Source organism: Trichechus manatus, unplaced genomic scaffold, assembly GCF_000243295.1.
Source record: "Trichechus manatus latirostris isolate Lorelei unplaced genomic scaffold, TriManLat1.0 scaffold00024, whole genome shotgun sequence".
Classification (NCBI taxonomy): domain Eukaryota; kingdom Metazoa; phylum Chordata; class Mammalia; order Sirenia; family Trichechidae; genus Trichechus; species Trichechus manatus.
The window spans coordinates 18,842,126-18,862,748 of NW_004443960.1; the positions used below are offsets into that span (position 1 = coordinate 18,842,126).

Below are 20,623 nucleotides of genomic sequence, written 5' to 3' on the forward strand. Positions count from 1 at the left end.
TTGTATTCTTTCACCATAACTTATTCAATTTGTACGCTGAGCAAACAGTCTAAAAAGCTAGCCTATATGAAGAAGAATGCGGCATCAGGATTAGAGGAAGACTCATTAACAACCTGCCATACGCAGATGACACAACCTTGCTTGGTGAAAGCTAAGAGCACTTGAAGCACTTACTGATGAAGATCAAAGACTACAGCTTTCAGTATGGATTACACCTCAATATAAAGAAAACAAAAATCCTCACAACTGGACCAATATGCAACATCATGATAAATAGAGATAATATTGTAGTTGTCAAGGATTTCATTTTTTTACTTGGATCCACAATCAACGTCCATGGAAGCAGCAGTCAAGAAATCAAATGACATATTGCATTGGGCGTACCTGTGCAAAAGACCTCTTTAAAGTGTTAAAAAGCAAAGATGTCACTCTGAGGACTACGGTGTGCTGACTCAAGGCGTGGTATTTTCAATTACCTCATATGCACGCGAAAGCTGGACAATGAATAAGGAAGACTGAAGAATAACTGATGCATTTGAATTATGGTGCTGGCAAAGAAAATTGAATATACTATGGATTGCCAGAAGAATGAACAAATCTGTCTTGGAAGAAGTACAGCCAGAATGCTCCTTAGAAGCAAGGATGGCTAGATTTCATCTTACATACTTTGGACATATTATCAGGAGGGACCAGTCCCTGGAAAAGGACATCATCCTTGGTAAAGCAGAGGGTCAGAGAAAAAGAGGAAGACCCTCAACAAGAAGGACTGACATAGTGGCTGCAACAATGGGCTCAAACTAGCAAGGATTACAAGGGTGGCCCAGGACAGGGCAGTGTTTCGTTGTGTTGTTCATAGGGTCGCTATGAGTCGGAACTGACTCAATGGCACCTGACAACAACAACATTCATAATAATCCAAAACCAGAAACAACCCACATAGCCAACAGTGGGTGAATGGTTAAGCAAACTGGTACATCCATACAACAGAATGTTGTTGTGTTGTTACAATAGAATACTACTCAGCAATAAAAAGGAATGGCTTACATGAATCAGACAGCTTGGATGAGTCTCAACATACTAAGTGAAAGAAGCAGTTTCAAAAGGTTACGTACTATATCATTCCATTTATATAGCAGCCTCAGAAAGACAAAACTACAGTAATAATGAATAGATCAATAGTATTATGGCTGGAGGTAGGGTATGACTAAAAAGGGGTAGCATAAGAGAGTTAATATTGAGATGACAACACAGTTCTCTTTTCTGATTGTGGTGGTGGTTACATGAGTCTATACATGTGTTAAAGTTCATGAAACTGTACACCAAAAAGGTCAACATTACTGTATACGAGTTAAAAAAAATAAACATTTTTATAAATGTAATATCCATTTTTAATTAAAAAGACTTGGTAAATTGTAAATACTTCCTTAACACCACAAAAATTCTTATGTCGAAACAACAAAGCATCATGTTTAAAGGTGACCCTATAGAAACATTCCATTAAAATCAGGAAAACAAGGGTGCCAATTATTATCAGCACAGTATTAAACTTATTTTGGAAGTGCTAGCCAACAGTTAGAAAAGTAAATAATAAAAGAAGCATAAAAATATAAATTAAGAAGGTAAAATATTCTAATTGCATAGATATGACTGAGTACTTGGAAAAATTAAGAGCATCAACTGAAATATTATCCAAAACTAAAAAATTACTTGAAGAAGGGAGTTTAGTAACACTGCAGTAGAAAAAAATGAGAGCTCATGAGAGTAGACTTTTATAAAATAAGAAATTCATCTGTCCAATGAACATTCAACTTCAACAGTAATTAAAGGAAAGAATATTTTTTAAAGATTAAAAATGAGATATCATTTTAAACATCAGATTAGCAAAAAAGTTTTAGAAGCTACTGATTCCCAGGATTATTGAGGGTGTGGGGAATGGACACGCTTAAACCGCTAGAAGAAGAAATTAAAATATAACATTTATCCAGAAGGCAATAACAATAATAAAAGCATTTTATAAAACCTTAATAATTTTCATTGCATATCCTTTGATCCAGCCATTTCACTTTTAGGAATTTATCCTAAGTAAACAATCATAGTTGTGTCCAAAAAATTAATTGGCCACAAAGATGTTCATCACAGTTGTGTTCATTATACTGAAACCAATTACACTGAAGTTCATTACAAACAAGCTAAAGATTCAAACCTAAGGATCTCTGACTTATCCTCTCCTCTTACAAACTCTCCCCAGGCAACGTCATTCATGGCTTTATTGTCATCTGAACGATTAAGTGTTGGACTACTAGCTGAAAGGTTGGCGGTTAGAACCCACCCACAGGCACTTCAGAAGACAGGCCTGGTGATCTGCTTCTAAAATGTCACAGCCTTGAAAACCCTATGGAGCAGTTCTACACTGCACACACGGGGTCGCCATGAGTTGAAATAAACTCGATGGCAACTAACAACAACAAGTCCATCAATTATTCCTGAATATATAAATCTCCCCATCAAAACCCATCTCAAAAACTCCAGAATGATACAGTCAATTGCTAATTAATATTTCCATGGGGATGGTTGCAGACTTCTCCAAATCAATGTAGTCAAGCTGATTGCTTTTCCCCCAACAGACTTGTCTCTTCTCTTGTTCTTATGCCAGTGATGGCAACATCCACGGAATTGCCTGAGCCAACCATCTGGAAATCTCCCTAGGTTCTTCCCTCTTCCTCACAACCCCCTACCCACATCATATCAATCGTTAAGTCCCATTGATTCTACCTCCTTAATACTCTCTAGACTCCAGAGTCTAGAGTAGAGGAGGTAGTTTTACAGATGTTTATGGGATCCAGGCCTTTCTTAAAGCAGTACAGTAGTGGCACTGTTACTTTATCCTTCTTCCATCTGCCTCTCAGAGTCACTGTGGAATTCATGGCTCTCTAGGTTGTTCTATTCTATTTTACTATGGCAGCAGGTCTGGCTCTTTGACCCCTACCTTTCATCGTTAACAAATTAGAAAATTTTGACTGGGGCTGCCTTAATCCAGAGTGTCAGAATCTGGAAAAGTCCAGCCAGATTCTGAAGCCCAAACCTTATTTCAGAACTGGCTGGGGGTCCCCACTCTGTTCCAATAAGACCACAGCATACCGTTCATCCACTCCTCTGATTTGGTGCTGAACTCGTAGGCTGTCACCCACAGCTGCTCGTAAGGCACTTTGTTGGTCATCACGGTTTGCAGAAGGGGGAAGGTACTCTTCTCCTTTTCCAACAGCTCCTCCTCCTTATTGATCAACTGAAGGGCAAAAGGGGATGCTGATTATTGAGTGGGTGGTTCTCCTGAACCCTGGAAGCCACCATGGTAAATTCCTCAGTACCTTGTAAACCAAGTAGAGGAAGACGCTAAGCATATCTGTAGAGCAAGAGATGAAAATAAGGTATGGACTCGAGCAAGCAGATCCGTCTGTGACCTCAGAGGGCCAAGGCAGCTGAGATCTAACTGGTTGAAGCTCTTGGATAATTTGCTACTTACTCATCACCTTTGTTCCCATGGTACCATATTAATATCTCCATTTTCACACTTTTCGTTTGTACTTTAGCTGTTTACACAATGTTGTCTTCTTATACTGATTTGCCTCAAAGGTTAGAACTTAATGGTTAAAGAACTTACTAGCTGACCTTTGGGGCAAGTTACTTAACTTCTCTAAGGCTTAGTTTCCTACTTTAAATGAGGATAAATATACAGATGATATAGCTATACATACAGATATAAAGTGTCTATTTTAATATTTAATAAATGGGTATAATAACAACACCTACCCCAAAGGCTTGTTATGGTCATTGAGAGATCACATATAAAACCTTCTGCACATTGCCCAGTACATAGTAAACATTCACTGTAAGTGAGCAATTACTCTTTTTCAATTTCTTCTCTGTGTACTCAGTGACTAACAAAAAACCTGGTATAATATAGGGGCACAATAAATGTTAGTTGAAAGAACCAGTGAAAGAATTGGTCAATTAACCAATGCTATCCACCTGACAAGTTCTGTCAGGAACATATGAGAGCAAGGACCAGAACCATTAATCTAGTACAGAGTCACAAATTCTCATCCCAAGACTCCAAACCTCAAATTCCACCAGTGCCTGTTCCAGGTTCTTTGATATCTCATTAAGCTTTTCAACGTTGTTCTTCATCTCTTCTGTAGTCATCACTTCACGCTTCCTAAAAGCTTCCAGTTCCTTGTTGTAGCCCTCAAGCTTTGACTCAAATTCTGAGCACCTTAAAGCAAAGAGAGCACAGTCACATTTGAACTTGCCGTTTTGTACATTTTCAAAATATCAGCATTGCTCACCCATATTCAAGCCTCAGAGAATTGATCGTCTGGGACCTGCAGATACATGTGTATATATATGTGTATGTATGTATATACATATATATATTTAAATTGTTAGTTGTAGATAATGCAACAATAAATGAAGCGGAAAAATAATTTTAACAATCTATAGTCCCACCTCCCAGAGATGGCTACTGTGAACCTATTGGTGATTAAAAATTTCCAGATGTTTTCTTGTACATGTAAATATATATAAGGTATGTAGGTATATACATATTATTTATTTATCCATCTATTAAATATTAGATATTTATTTTTGAGTGCCTAATGTGTTCTAGGAACCACTCTAGGTATTAGTGTGAAGTATACTGTTAAGCTCCTACCCTCATGGAGCTTGTATTTTAGTCGGGGGAGACCCAGACAATAAATATGCATGTGTGGATGGATGGATGGATGGATGGATGGATCCACAGGTAGATGAAGATGAAATAAGGCAAGGTATTTAATATAGTGTGGTAAGTGCTCTGAAGAAAACAGAAGAGGGCAGAGTGACTGGTGTATGAAAGTGGAAGACTACTTCATCTAGACTCATCAGAAAAGACCTTTCTAGAGATTTATCTACTTCATCCATATTATCAATGAAGCAAATTTCAAATCTACTTCTCCCTTTTCCTAATGAGGTAGAATAACACAGTGTTACGTGCACAGGCTCTAGAGTCAAACAGCCTGGGTTCAAATTCCCATTCTGCCACTTACTAGTTATGTGACCTTGGGCAAGTCACTTAACCCCTTTATACCTCAGATATATACAGATACAGATAGAGATAGATAAAGTGCCTATTTTAGTATTTAATAAGTATTAATGTGCAGTATTTAATATTCTTACTAAGGTTAACATACAAATTTCTTAGACTTAAGACTGGTACGTATTTAATATTTAATAAGGTAACATATACAGAATTCTTAGACTTGAGCCTGGTATGTAGTAATCACTATATAAGTATTCATTCTCATTCACTAGAATGTAAACTCTATGAATGCAGTTTTTGTCTCTTTTAGTCCTTGTTTTGTCTCCAGCACTTAGAAGAGTAAGGGGAATTTGCCACTGAGAACAGCTATAGTGACATACCATAAAGCTTGATATATAGCATGGCCATTATTTTGTAAGTATTCTGCTTTGGCAGTTTTAATGTTCTTTTTTCCTTAAAAGTAATTTAGAAGAGTTAATTTCCAAGTCCACCACTGTCTGTCAGTGGCTTGCATGTTACTGAGATGCTGGAACCTATGCCACTGGTATTTCAAATACCAGCATGGTCAGCCATGGTGAACAAGTTTCAGCAGAGCTTCCACACTAAGACAGACAAGGAAGAAAGGCCTAGTGATAAACTTCTGAAAATTATCCAATGAAAAGCTCATGGATCACAACATAACACTGTCTGACTCGCTTGCCTAAACATGTCATCAGGAGGGATCAATCACTGGAGGAGCACATCACATTTGGTGAAGTAGAGGGCCAACGAGGGCAAAGGAGACCCTCAGTGACAGGGACTTGCACAAGAGCCACAATGATGAACTCAAATATGCTGGTGATCATGAGGATGACACAGGGCCAGGCAACATTCTGTTTCGTTGTACATAAGATTACCATCAGTTGGAGTCAACTCGACAGGAGTTATCTATCTATCGAATTTTCAAGTAGTTTGATTTGGGTTTTATTACAAATTGAATTGTGTGGTAAGTGGCCTCTAAGTTGGAGCCCAACAATCCATGCCTCCTGGTATTCACAACCTTGTGTAATTCTCTACCTGAGTGTGGGCCAGGAGCCGGAATCCACTCAACGGCAAAGGATTTGGTTTGGTTTTTGGAGTGTGGGCTGGACCTACTGACTCACTTCTAATAAAAAGAATATGGCAAACATGTTAGGATGTTACTTCCAACATTAGGTTACAGAAAGGCTGTGACTTCTGCCTTATTCACTCTCTCTCAGCCTCTCTTGCCCTGAGGAAAGCCAGATGCCATAATGTGATCTACCCTATTAAGGCAAGGAACCAAGGGCAGTTTCTGGCTAACAGCCTGCAAGGAACTGAATTACACTAACAATCCTGGGAGTGAGCATGGAAGCAGATCCTGGGAAAAGAAGGTTAACTTTCTAGGAGAGGAACAGAATTGTTTTCACAGAAAGTGAATGAATAAATGAATACTGCCTATGCCTCCTCACACAGGGTCGGTCTCCAGACTGATGTAAAATAATGGGCATGAGGTTCAAAGGTTCACCAGAGAGGGTTGAGCCAGGGCTACGGGTCTCCTCTCTGAGTCTTTTCCAGAGCCGTTCCTCTGCTGACCTCTGCTGTTAGGACCTCAGGAACTGGTCGACCAGATCAAGCTGAATATTCTCCTAGTCACCCCTTGCACCTCTTAACTTCAATAGCACTACTGTCTCTAATTAGTCTCTCTCCAGCTTACAGGAGAGTTATGTTCTAAAAGCATGCTTTCAGTGTGGTGGTTTGGATGTTAAGAAGTACTTTTTCTCTCAAAAGAAGTATTGTTAAAAGGGAGAAGGAAGCCAACAGTTTTGAATGCCTATTATGTCCCGGCTGGAACCTAGGTACAATCTCAGATCATCTTATTTCACTCTTTACCTCAGTGAGGTAGGCTGTATTGTTAACCCATTTTCTAGATGAGGAAAATGAGGCTTAAAAAAGATAAAGAAACTTGATCCCGATCACCTAACCTACATATAATGATTCTGCTGCCTGGTTAGTCATCAAAAATCAGTTCTACCCATCAGGCTAAGTTCTGAGTCCTGGGAACAGTTTGTTTTTGTTAGTTGCCATTGAGTGGATTCTGACTTATGACGACTTCAAGTGTGCAAGGTAGAAGGCACCACAGGGTTTTCAAGGCTGTGACTTTTTGGAAGAAGATCACCAGGCCTGTCTTCCAAGGCACCTCTGGGTGGGTTTGAACCTCCAGCCTTTCAATTAGTAGTCCAGCGCTTAACCATTTGTGCCACTCGGGGACTCCTAGGAACAGTATGTGTGTGTGTGTGTGTGTGTACAATTTTTTTCTTTTTACTGGCTGCAGACCTAGGCCATATTTTGGGTGTAGCAACTAAATGGGTTTATCCTTCAGCCCAAACCCCCAAACGCAGCTAATTTCTCAATGCAGGTAATTTCAACAAGAGGTTGGAAGAAAAGTATCTTGTATAGAAATCCTGGCTTTTACTCGCCTTCTTCTTTTCTCAAGAATATTTGCAGGGATTATGGCAGCTAAAATCGGGCATTGGGAATTTCACGTGTCATAAGGACAGGGTATGGATCTGCAGTTCATAAATAAAGTGGTGTGTGCGTGTGTCTTTACTACGTACATGGCACTTGGCCCATGTCACTTGGCACTGCCTGATTTTTCAGTATTTCTCTCTTTTTTCTGTCACTGGATTCAAGTATTTACCAGCCAAACACACATACATGTCTACAGTAGAGCACAGTACATAGTGAAAAATCCATTATAAATACTGGTGGGACTGACAAATAATGAATGAATGAATGATTACAGCCACATTAGCACTAAATAAGACCAGCTGCAAAGTAGGCAATTTCTCAGCCTCCTGCCACGTCTTTGTTATCCTTGCCTTGATATCTCCAGATCCGTGATCTCCAATGTAAGGCTGACAATTTTATTATTATTAATTATTGCAGAGGCCGTTATTACTGCCACTATTTTTGCCTTTTGTTTCTGCACAGCTGGATTGCAATTATTTAAAGCAGAAAGGGAAGAGATTGGCAGGGGTTACTACAGGCTTAAAAGAGAACACCCCTCAGTGGGAAACAAAAGGAAATTCCTTCCCCACCAGTTGTCTTCAGCCCTAACCCACAGGTTGCCTGGGGCAGTGGTGGGGGCTCTAGACAGAACCAGGAACCTGCAGCAGGGGTTATGAGGCCAGGCCTCATTTCCAAAACAACCCCAGACTTGCCCGTACCTTTTAATCAGGTCCATCTCTGCCTGATCCCTCTTGTTAAAGAGCAGGTTTCGGCTGTTTTCAAAGATATCTTCAATTTGGTCTGGCCAGAGGAACAGAGTGCTGTTCAACTTGATATCCTCTTCTGCAAAACACAGGCAGTCTACTCTACAACACCGCTCGGCATAGGTCCCGCAGAATAAGAGGTCAATGGAAGTGGGGTGGGGGTGGTAATGAATGGATTGGCGGGGGGGGGGGCATTTTTGAACAACTAGTTTAGTCCCCCAAGCCCATTATGAATGAATGAGAGCCTACATTTACTGAACACTTACTAAGTAAGGGCCGGGCTAGCAGGTAGGTGGTATTATCATCCCTGTTTTTACAGACGGTTAACACAGAGGTTAAGCCAAGTGGTCAAGCTCACACTGTACTATAGATTAACTTATATCCCTCCAAAATATGTGTTGGAATCCTAACCCCTATACCTGTGGATGTGATCCCGTTTGGGAATAAGGATTTCTTCGTTATGTTAATGGGAACGTATTAGTGGAGGGTGCGTCCTAAACCTAATACTTCTGAGTTATAAAAAGAGCAGATTCAACATAGAGGCTAGCACATACTGGGGAACATGCCACGTAAGGATGGCGGAGAACCAAGGAATGCCTGCAGCTACCGACAAGGAAGGAATCAACAAGGAAAGAACACGGTTGAGACCTTGATTTGGACTTTCAGGCTCCAGAACCGTGAGAAAATAAATCTCTGTTCTCTAAAGCCACCCACGTGTGGTATTTGTGTTACAGCAGCACTAGGTAACTAAGACACACTGTTAGAAGTTGGCAGAGCAGAATTTGAATCTAGGTTTAACCAACTCCAAAGCCTAAGTTCTTAACCACTATGCTTTATTACCTTGCCAGGCTAGTCAGAAACCTGGGTTGAAGTTCACTCTTCACTCAAACTATTTCACCTTGTCTGAGTCTCAGTTCCCGCTTTGGGATGCTCCACCCATCTTATGGTTCTGACCAAAATGCCCTGGTTTCCCCCCATACACTTGGGAACTTAGGGGGTAGAAACCACATTAAGAGAATCCAGTGGGTGTACACGTGGTCGAGGGCACAGCTCATGAATGTGTGTGTGGATGGTTAGGGGACCAGTTTTAACTCCTAGTCCCCATCTCTTCCTCCTATCAACACCCCCTTCCCGCCCTAATTGTGAACACCAGGAAATTAACAGGCATTTTCATATGGAAAAGGCACTGAAACTTGGTTTGTTGAGAGCCTATCAGCTTTTCCTTCAGTACCTGGTCCTGGTTCAAATCTGTAATTTAGCCCAATAAACCTTCCAGGGTCCCAGATCATTTCTTTTCTTTTAAGATACGCAGGAGTACGAAGGAAAATGCTCTGGGCCCTTCAAAGGTGAGGCTGAATTAAGATTATAGATGAGTGCAATCTATCCCTTTATAAAGAGCACTCTGCGTTTGGGAGTGGCTTTTCCAAGAACACCAGGCAGATAGCCCCTCTTTTTCTCTAACAAGGTTCCCTTTGTTTGATTCAAATTCCTGTGGATAAGAATGTAGACTCATAGTACGTCTAACATATGGACCCACTTAATAAGCAGCTCTCCTGCTATTCAGTGGTAGGCTTGTATAGCTCTCCTTCCCCTGCCTCTCTATCCATAAAAATATAAATATACATATACATTTGCATATACATGTACAGCATTGGACGTACGGGGCAAATCTGCATAGTCCAACAAAAACTCTAGCCGTTCAATTGCATCTCTGAGTTGCCTCCTGAGTTTGAACACAGTGACGTCACTGGATTTCTTTAAGAATTCAATGAGGAATACCAGCTCCTCAGTGTTGGCGGGAATCTCGCTGACTTTGTCTGCGATGGTGTTGTACTGATTACAAATGCTACAGAGAAAGAAACAGTCAACATCATCATCATCATCATCATTTCATCATCACCACCCCCAGCCCCATCATCATCACCTAAAATAACTTTCTTGTAAGGACCCAGAATGCTGAACAGAAATGATTTCTATTTGGAGACCAGAACAATGGCTTCCAACTTTTCTCCATCTGTAAATCCTTGATAGATGATATTCACATACACATTACCCATGCCAAACCTGTTGCCGTCAAGTTGTTTATGACTCATAGTGACCCTACAGGACAGAGTAGAACTACTCCATGGGGTTTCCAAGGCTGTAAATCTTTACGGCAGCAGACTGCCACATCTTTCTGCTGCAGAGCAGCTGGTGGATTCTAACCACCGACCTTTTGGTTAGCAGCTGAGCACTTAACCAATGTGCAATCAGGACTCCTATGCACATCGCACGCCAGTAATAATAACAGTAGTAATAATAATATGTGACGTGTATTAAGCCCTACAATGCCATGCCCCATTCTAGTCGCTTTACATATGTTAACTCATTTAAGCTTTACAACAATTCTAAAAGGTAGGCACTACTATTATTTATGTTATATGATTCCAACTCATATTTATAATGGAAGAAATCGAGGCTGAGTATTTCTGCCCAAAGCAACGTGGTGTGTAGGTGTCAGAGTCAGGATCTGAACCTGGCTAACTGACTCTGAAGCCCATACTATTAATATTTGCCTCATACTAATTCATGGGTAGAATCCACATTTAGACCAAAACAACAGCCCCTCAAATATTATATTGAAATAGAGCAATACATTAATTTGTAATTACCACTATTAATAGTACACCAGTAAAATTTTCTCCTCATGTGCCGAAGGTAATTCCTGGTGGCACAGAGAAAGTTATGTTCAATAACTAGGACTACTAGGTCTAACTGCTTCCTTTCACAAGTCTGTGAAAAATGATGTTATTATGGGGATAATTTGAATCTGCTCTAATTTATACAAAAGCTAATTACTGACAATCTTCAGCATTTTAATTATAATTAGAAACAAATCATCTACAACACATCCACTCCGACTACAGAGTGGCCTTCAACTTTTTGTTATTATTAGTTGATCATTACATGTTGATGATCACACGCCATAGATGAAAACCACTCCCCTAGATGTTTTCACTTATTTGAAAAGGCCTAAGGAAATTATAAGGAGCCCTGGTGGCAAAATGGTTAAGGGCTTGGCTGCTAACTGAAAGGTTGGCAGTTTGAACCCAACCACAGGCTCTGCAGGAGCAAAGACTTGGCAATCGCTCCCATAAAGATTATAGTCTAGGAACCCTATGGGGCAGTTCTACTATGTCATATGGGGTCACTATCAGTTGAAATCAACTCAACAGCACCCAACAACAATAGCAAGGAAATTACATATTTATTTTGATAAGCATGGATGTACTCACCGACTAAATCACCATGCTGCTTTGATTTGGCAGGAAAAAAATGGAGTGGTGCTTAAGAAAAATAACATAATTCCTCAAATGTTCCAAAGAAAGTGTCCTAGTGGTGTGAAGGCTGAAAACCTTTTACTGTCCTAGTCCTAAACCTTCATTCTATAGGTGAAGAAACTGAAGATCAGAGGGGTGAAGCAACTTGCCAGAGTCCACACAGCTAGTCAATGGAAGGACTTGGATTCAAAACCAAGTCTTCTGGCTCCAAAGCCAGGAATCTCAGCAATTCATCACTCAGTGAGAAAGATGAGTGTAGGGGTTAAGAGCAGGGACTTTGGGGGTCAAAACAAGCTAGGTTAAACCCTGGATATGCCACTTGCTAACCTCTCTGAATCTCAGTTTCTTCATCGACACAGTGGAGAGAATAAAGCTGGCCTTTTATGGTTGTTATGAAGACCTGATTAGATCTCTAATATTCAGAGTGTTTACATGGCGCCGGGACTATAACATGTGCTGGTTAAGTGGTAGCTATTATTATCTTTGGAGTCCCCAGGTGGTGCAGACCATTAATGCACTTGGCATTTAACCAAAAGGTTGGTGGTTCAAGTCCACCCAGAGGCGTCTCAGATGAAAGGCCTGGCGATCTACTTCCGAGAAATCAGTCACTGAAAACCCTATGGAGCACAGTTCTATTCTGACATGCACGGGGTGGCCATGAGTTGGAATCAACTCGACAGCAACTGGTTTTATTATTATCATTAATTTGCTGATGACTTTCTGATATGCATTTTATAAACCTTAGTATTATGAAATGTTATAATAATATATATGAATAATACAATATTGTTGTTTTTTGGTGCCATGGAGTTGATTTTTGATAGCAACCCCATGTGACAGAGTAGAACTTCCACATATGGTTCTCTTGGCTGTAATCTTTATGGGAGGAGACTGCCAGGTCTTTCTCCTGCAGAGTCGCTTGGTGGGCTTGAAATGCTGACCTGTCAGCAGCCAAGCACTTAAACAAGTCACCAGGGCTCCTGAATAATACACATACACAATATACAATAGTAATAGTGATTATTATCATTAAATCATCTTAGTCTATACTTTAAAGTGAGAAAGAGAATTAGGATAACAAGGACTAGCCATTTTGTAACATTCAAATAGCGCCACTGGCGCAGTCTGTTGCTATCTTTGCCTCTCAGAGCCCATTCTCTCTCCTGGTAACAACAACACACGCTTTCTTGGGAAATCACCCCTCTCCCTCTCTGAGTTCATGTGGGTTAGGTAGTGCTGACACCCTACCCTGAGTAATGGGAACACCACCCAGCTCTGAGCCATCTTCATGGCCATAGCAATTGGCTGAGGGTTGCACAAATGACCCAAGTCAGGATGATGTCATTCAGGCCAGGGCTTTTGTGATTCTGCTGGAAAAAGAGAAACTTCCTCTCACTCATCCCCCCCAAGATGGGAACCTGGGAAGATGTAAGCTTGGACTGCTGAAAAGAGCTTGTCAGAGAACAGAGCCAGCACAGAGGAAAGTAGAGCAGAGAGAAAGAGATTGCACCCTTGTTGCAGTATTGTGTCTGGACCCAGCATGTAGATGTTAGCAACTCTTGAACTTTTCAGCGTGTGAGCCCCACATTCCCTTTTTTGCTTAAGCCAGTCTGAGTTTCTATTCCTTACAACAAAAAATATAGACACTTATCAGTAACAATGAAGGCACAGTTAGAGCTGAAGATCAAACAGCAGATGGTGCATGCCAAATAGCACTGCTATTTCTCTAAAAAGAGTAATAATACCTGGTGTTGGTGTCCCGGTTTACATCCACTTGGAATTGAATCAGCCGATCTTTAAGATTTTGGGCTCGCTCGCAGAGATCATAATTTAGGGTCATGGTATCAAGGCAGAACATGGCCAAAGGCACAGTAATGTGCATGGATGCAATTTCATTTCTCAACTTCTTAATTTCACTGATCCTCTGAAGAAAGGAGCACATTCAGTAGCTTAGTTTGCCTTTGAGCTTCTATCCAGTCACCCTTGGTCCCGCCCTGGCCGAGCCTAGTCCAATGTCGAGCACAGTATGTATATTAACCAAGAAAGCACTTGTTACTGATTGGACTGTCTGTAGCACAGGCCACCAAAGCATGAAACATGGAGCGGCATCTCCTACCTTCACGAAATCCTCAATTTCATGATTTTCTTTCAGGAATGCAGTGATGTTTTGTTCTGCCATGTTATCCAATAAGTCATCATACTTCTTGTATACATTTAAGTATCTTCCATATTGAAGAGCAGAAAATCAAACACACAAACACAGGTTGCCAAATCAGATTAGTGAGAGTGGCAAACGGAGTGATAAAATCTTAAAAATTAACCCAATGGGAGTGACTGCTAATGGGTATGTGGTTTTTTCTTTCTGTTTTTTGAAAGGGAGGGGGAGTGATGAAAATGTTCTGAAATTAGTGGTATGGTTATACATGGGGCCTGGTGGCGCAGTGGTTAAGAGTTTGGCTGCTAACCAAAAGGGCAGCAGTTTGAACGCACCAGCCGCTCCTTGGAAACATTATGGGGCAGTTCTACTCTGTCCTATAGGGTAGCTATGAGTCGGAACTGACTCGACGGTTTTTTTTTTTTTTTAATGGTTGTACATCCTTGAGTGTATACTAAAAATCACTGAGTTCTACACTTTAAAACGGTGAATTTTGTGGTATATGAATTGTGTTGTTGTTAATTGCCATTAGTTACAGATTCTGACTCAAGGCAAACCCATGTGTTACAGACTAGAACTGCTCCATAGGCTTTTCTTGGTTGTAATCCTTACAGAGTCATATCACCAGGCCTGTCTTCCATGGCAGGAGTTCCTGGGTGGTGCAAATGGTTAAGCACTTGACTGCTAGCCGAAAGGTTGGTGGCTGAATCCACCCAGAGGTGCCTTGGAAGAGAGGCCTGGCGATCTGCTTCTGAAAGGTCACAGCCTTGAAAACCGTATAAAGCCGTTCTGCTCTGCACACACGGGGTTTCCATGAGTTGGAATTGACTAGGTGGCAACTAATAACAACAACAATCTTCTGCAGTACCACTGGGTGGGTTTGAACCACCAACCTTTAGGTTAGCAAACCGTTGGTACCACCTAGGGATCTTATATCTCAGCTAAAAAATGAGATTATGGTGATGATTGCACACTCTGTAAATATACTAAAAACCACTGAATTGTACACTTTAAATAGGTGAATTTTATGGTATATTAATTCTATCTCAATAAAACCATTACAAAAAATAAAAGGGATGCCTTGAAAAAAAAAGAGTGCAAAGCTGGTATGAGAAATACAATGTGGCAAAAGATGCACTGAACTGGGAATTCAGAACTTTAGATTCAAATTGCAATTTTTCCCACTTGATAGCTGCATGAACTTGGACAAGATACTTCACTATTTCAAAGATTATAATCTTCAGTTTTTAGTGAAAATGCTAATTAACACATCATTGGATTGTTACAAAACTTAACTGTAATAATGTATATAAAGCAATTAATACTATGCCCGATATACAGTTAATGTGCAATAAATATTAGTTCTCACCTCTCCTTTCAGCTCTAAAATTCTACATTTAAATTGTAAGATGAAAACTGAAATTGATGAACCTAAAGCATATTAAATAAAATTAGGTTTCTCTCTGTCTGTTATCAGATCACACAAAAATGACTAGATGGATTTTTCCCATAATTGGAGGATGTGTTTGGAATGATCTGACTTAAAATAAGTTTGAATTAAAATAAAGATGATGTGGAATAAGCAGAATTAGCTTTGTGGGGGCTCAACGGACACTCCCAAGAGTTGGCCAAAACTTCAGAGCCTCTGAAACTGAGGTACAAGGAGAAGCCCATGGAACTGTCAACTCAAACAAACTGTGTAAGACCCCACAGACAGAGAAAGCAGTAGTTTCCAATTGAAGTCCCCAAATCAAATTCACAAGGGCAGAGGTTCCAAATCTGAGGCCACGATTTTCAGACCAGGTTAGCAGTAGTTCTCAGCTAGGGGTGATTTTGCTCCCTAGGATACATTTGTCTGTGTCTGGAGACATTTTTGATCTTCACAACTGGGAGGGGAGGGTAGTTATTATTACTGAGGTCTAGTGTACTAGACCAAAAAAGAATCCATGCCTTTGAGTTATGGTGTTGGTGAAGAATATTGAATATACCATGGACTGCCAGAAAAACAAACAAATCTGTCTTGGAAGCAGTACAGCCAGAATGCTCTTAGAAGCAAGGATGGCTAGGCTTTGTCTCACGTACTTTGGAGATGTTATTAGGAGGGACCAGCCCCTGGAGAAGGACATCATGTTTGGTAAAGCAGAGGGTCAGTGAAAAAGAGGAAGACCCTCAACAAGCTGGATTGACACAGTGGCTGCAACAGTGGGCTCAGACATAGCAACAATCGTGAGGGAGGATGATGCAGGACCGGGCAGCGTTTCGTTCTGTTGTACATACGGTCGTTATGAGTTGGAACTGACTGGATGGCACCTAACAACAATAACAACAATGTACTGAGGCCAGGGATGTTGCTAAAATCATACGATGCACAGGACAGCCCACCCCAGCAAAGAATTTTCTAGACTAAAATGTCAATAGTGCCGATGTTGAGAAATCCTGGGTTAGGGTGACCATATGTCCTGGTTTGCCTAGGATAATCCAGGTTTACACTTCTTGTCCCATGATAGTTATTAATAGTGCCTCTTTCCCTCTCAGTGTCCTTGTTTGGAAGCCACATTATATGGTCACCCTAAGCTATGTACATGTAGCATGAGTATATGTACATGAGCAACTGTGAACCGTTATGCAGCATGATGATTGAAGAGCATGGGCTCAGATAATCGGTCCACAATCCCTTTTAATCAATCCTTAAACCTAAAAAGCTCTGAAAACAAGAAAGTTTCTTCAAAATTCATTTGATAGCAAAAGCTGGCCTAAAACTGGTGTGGGGCTATGTATGTGAATATTCATAGGTTTAACTGCAGAAATATCAATATGTTTAATTAAGGGGTGCTGTCCCAGACCTCTCTGAAGCTGCCAAACAGTATATAATATATGCATTGTGTTACTTTTCTAAAATCCAAAGATGTCTAAATGCAAAACTCATCTGACCTGAAGATTTCAGATCATGGAGGTGGACCTGTAACTGAATATGAATCCTAGCTCTCCTCTTTATTTGCTACGTAACCTCGGGAAAAATATGCTGTCCTTATCTGTAAAATGGGAATAAACAGTAATTGCCTGGATTACTCACCTTTCAGGTGTTGGCTATTTTTATTATTATGTATGTTTTTCAGGGTGTGTGGGAGCAAGGATTGTTTATCTAATGATGGTTAAGAACTCTAAACCAATGCCAAAAGGCTAGCTAACAGGTAATAAAGTTACAACTGAACCAACTTACTTGTAAGGGCCAACTTGGTTTTTCTGAAATACCTCAAAAGCTTGATCCACAAGATCAGAAACCAATTTTTCATCAGTATTCACTGTCCCAAGAATCAGGTTATATCCTTTCAGCTCTGGGAACAGGAGAGATTCCACCTAAAGAGTAGAAAAATTTTTTTTTTTGGATGTCACAGAGAGAGAGAGATAGCACCAAAGCCCAAAATCTCCAGCAATGGACTTATTTCCAGGGATGCCAGCTGCGTTTTAACTCTATTTCTCCTCAGATAGTACTGGAATAGCTATGCTGGTCCCTCTACCTCTCTTCTCCCTCCACTTCCCTTGCCTGGATTACTTATCTTTCAAACCTTTGCTCCTCTCAAGTCTCACATCCTTACAGAGTTCCCCTGGCCCCCAATGTACGTTAGGTTTCCCTGTTGAAAGCTTGGCCCTCGTAACAATTATAATCAAATGTTTGTGTAATGAGAAGTTCTGTGTTTGTCTTCCCAGCTAGAATATAAATACCACAAGTGCCTGGATTGCATGTGACTTCATCATTGTATCCCCAGGGCCTAGCAAGAGCTTGGGACATAGTAGGTACTCAATAAATAGTCACTAGAATGATTATAGTGGTGTCCCGACCTCCCACTTTCCCTCTCTAATGAAAAGCTACCTGAGACATGGGTTCTAAATCTGACTCTGCCACTGACTATAGGACCTTGGGTAAGTTACTTCTCCTCTGGTCCTCAGTTTTCTCATCTGTAAAAGGGAGAGAGGTACTAAAGTCTCCTCTCAGCTCAGGGGGAAAAAAAGCCCTGGCTTTATGATTATGAGGAAGTATAGGTATCTTTTCTAAGAATTGGAACTCTCCAACCACTATTATTATTATTTTTTTAGACTTATTCAACTGAGTAGACACTTTATTACTAGACATTATTATTATTTTCTCCTGTAGGACACTGCTTTACATATCTTGCACATTTTTCTCTAGGGTCATTGCTCATTTTTTTTATTGCGCTTTTCTTTTTTTAAAATTAAAATTTTTTTGTTTATTGCTGTTCTTTAAGTGAAAGTTTACAATTCAAGTTAGTCTCTCATACAAAAATTTATACGTACATTGTTTTGCAACCCTACTTGCTCTCCCTATACTGTGACAGCACACTCTTCCTTCCCACCCTAGATTCCCCCTGTCCATTCAACCAGCTCCTGAGCTTTCTGCCTTCTCATCTCGCCTCTAGACAGGACCTGCCCATTTAGTCTCATGTATCTACTTGAGCTAAGAAGCACACTCTTCATGAGTATCATTTTATGTCCTATAGTCCAGTCTAATCTTTGTCTGAAGAGTAGGCCTCAGAAATGGTTTTAGTTTTGGGCTAACAGAGAGCCCAGGGGCCACGTCCTCCAGGGTTCCTTCAGTCTCAATCAAAACCTTAAGTCTGGTCTTCTTACTAGAATTTGAGTTCTGTACCCTACTTTTCTCCTGCTTCATCAGGGACCGTCTGTTGTGTTCCCTGTCAGGGCGGTCATTCTGGTAGCCAGGCACCATCTAGTTCTTCTGGTCTCAGGCTGATGAAGTCTCTGGTTTATGTGGCCCTTGCTGTCTCGTGGGCTAATACTCTCCTTGTGTCCGTAGTGTTCTTCATTCTCCTTTACTGAAGGTGAGTTGGGGCCAATTGATGCATCTTAGATGGCCGCTCGCTAGCTTTTAAGACCTCAGATGCCACTCACCAAAGTAGGATGCAAAACATTTTCCTAATAAACTTTGTTATGCCAATTGACCTAGATATCCCCTGAAAGCATGGTCCCTACACTCCCGCCCCTGCTGCTCTGTCCCTTGAAGTGTTTGGTTGTATTCAGGAAACTTCTTAGCTTTGGTTTAGTCCAGTTGTGCTGACTTTCCCTGTAGTGTGTGTTGTCTTTCCCTTCACCTAAGATAATTCTTGTCTACTTTCTACCCCTCTCTCTCCCTCCCCACCCTCGTAACCATCAAAGATGCTGTCTTCTGTGTTTAAACCTTTTCTTGGGTTCTTATAATACTGCTCTTATACAATATTTGTCCTTTTGCAACTGACTAAGTTCACTCAGCATAATACCTTCCAGATTCCTCCATGTTATGTTTCAAGCATTCATTGTTGTTCTTTATCATTGTGTAGTATTCCACTGTGTGAACATACCATAATTTGTTTATCCATTCATCCACTGACGGACACCTAGGTTGTTTCCATCTTTTTGTTATCGTGAACAATGCTGCAGTGAACATGGGTGTGCATATATCTACTCTTGTGACAGCTCTTAATTCTCTAGGATACACTCCAAGGAATGGGAGTGCTGGATCGTATGGTTCTTCTATTTCTAACCTTTTAAGGAAGTGCCAAATCAATTTTCAAAGTGGTTGTTCCATTCTACATTCCCACCAACAGTGTATAAGTGTTCCAGTCTCTCCACAACCTCTCCAACATTTATTATTTGGTGTTTTTTGGATTAATGCTAGCCTTGTTGGGGTGAGACAGTATCTCGTTATAGTTTTGATTTGCATTTCTCTAATGGCTAATGATCGTGAGCATTTCCTCATGTGTCTGTTAGCTGCCTGAATGTCTTCTTTGGCAAACTGCCTGTTCATATCCTTTGCCCATTTTTAATAAAGTTGTCTGTCTTTTTGTTGTTGAGGTTTTGCAGTATCTTGTAGATTTTAGATATTAGATGCTGATCCGATTTGTTGTAGCCAAAAATTTTTTCCCAGTCTGTAGGTTGTCTTTTGACTTTTTTGGTGAAGTTTTTTGATGAGCATAAGTGTTTGATTTTTAGGAGCTCCCAGTTATCTAGTTTCTCTTCTGGTGTTTGTGCGTTGTTACTTATGGTTCGTCTTCTGTTTATGCCATATATTAGGGCTCCTAGCATTGTCCCTATTTTTTCTTCCATGATCTTTATCATTTTCAATTTTATATTTAGGTCTTTGATCCATTTTGAGTTAGATTTGTGCATGTTGTGAGGTACGGGTCTTCTTTCAATTTTTTGCAGATGAATATCAAGTTATGCCAGCACTATTTGTTAAAGAGATTGTCTTTTCCCCATTTAACGAACTTTGGGCCTTTGTCAAATATCAGCTGCTCATAGGTGTATGAATTTATGTCTGGATTCTCAATTCTGTTCCATTGGTCCATGTATCTGTTGTTGTACCAGTACCAGGCTGTTTTGACTACTGTGGCGTTATAATAGGTTCTAAAATCAGGTAGTGTGAGGCCTCCCACTTCGTTCTTCTTCTTGAGTAATGCTTTACTTATCCGGGCCTCTTCCCTTTCCATATGAAGTGGGAGATTTGTTTCTCCATCTCATTAAAAAACGCGATTGGAATTTGGATCGGGATTGCATTGTATCTGTAGATCGCTTTGGGTAGAATAGACATTTTCACAATGTTGAGTCTTCCTATCCATGAGCAAGGTATGTTTTTCCACTTATGCAGATCTCTTTTGGTTTCTTGCAGCAGCGTCTTGTAGTTTTCTTTGTATAGGTCTTTTACGTCTCTGGTTAGATTTATTCCTAAGTATTTTATCTTCTTGGGGGCTATTGTAAATGGTATTGATTTGGTGATTTCCTCTTGGAATTT

At 40.4% G+C, this 20,623-nt stretch overlaps 1 protein-coding gene across 1 annotated transcript in view; it reads right to left on the minus strand.

Annotated features, from left to right (window-relative positions):
- DNAH3 (dynein axonemal heavy chain 3) overlaps nt 1-20,623 on the minus strand; it is a 206,223-nt gene that overhangs the window by 147,900 nt on the left and 37,700 nt on the right. Inside the window, exons 11-17 of the mRNA XM_023728516.1 lie at nt 17,042-17,178; nt 13,783-13,888; nt 13,412-13,590; nt 10,008-10,192; nt 8,302-8,425; nt 4,117-4,270; nt 3,139-3,283 (exon numbers count right to left, since the gene is read on the minus strand). Of these exons, the coding sequence (XP_023584284.1) occupies nt 3,139-3,283; nt 4,117-4,270; nt 8,302-8,425; nt 10,008-10,192; nt 13,412-13,590; nt 13,783-13,888; nt 17,042-17,178 (1,030 nt within the window). The remainder of the gene's footprint in view (nt 1-3,138; nt 3,284-4,116; nt 4,271-8,301; nt 8,426-10,007; nt 10,193-13,411; nt 13,591-13,782; nt 13,889-17,041; nt 17,179-20,623) is intronic.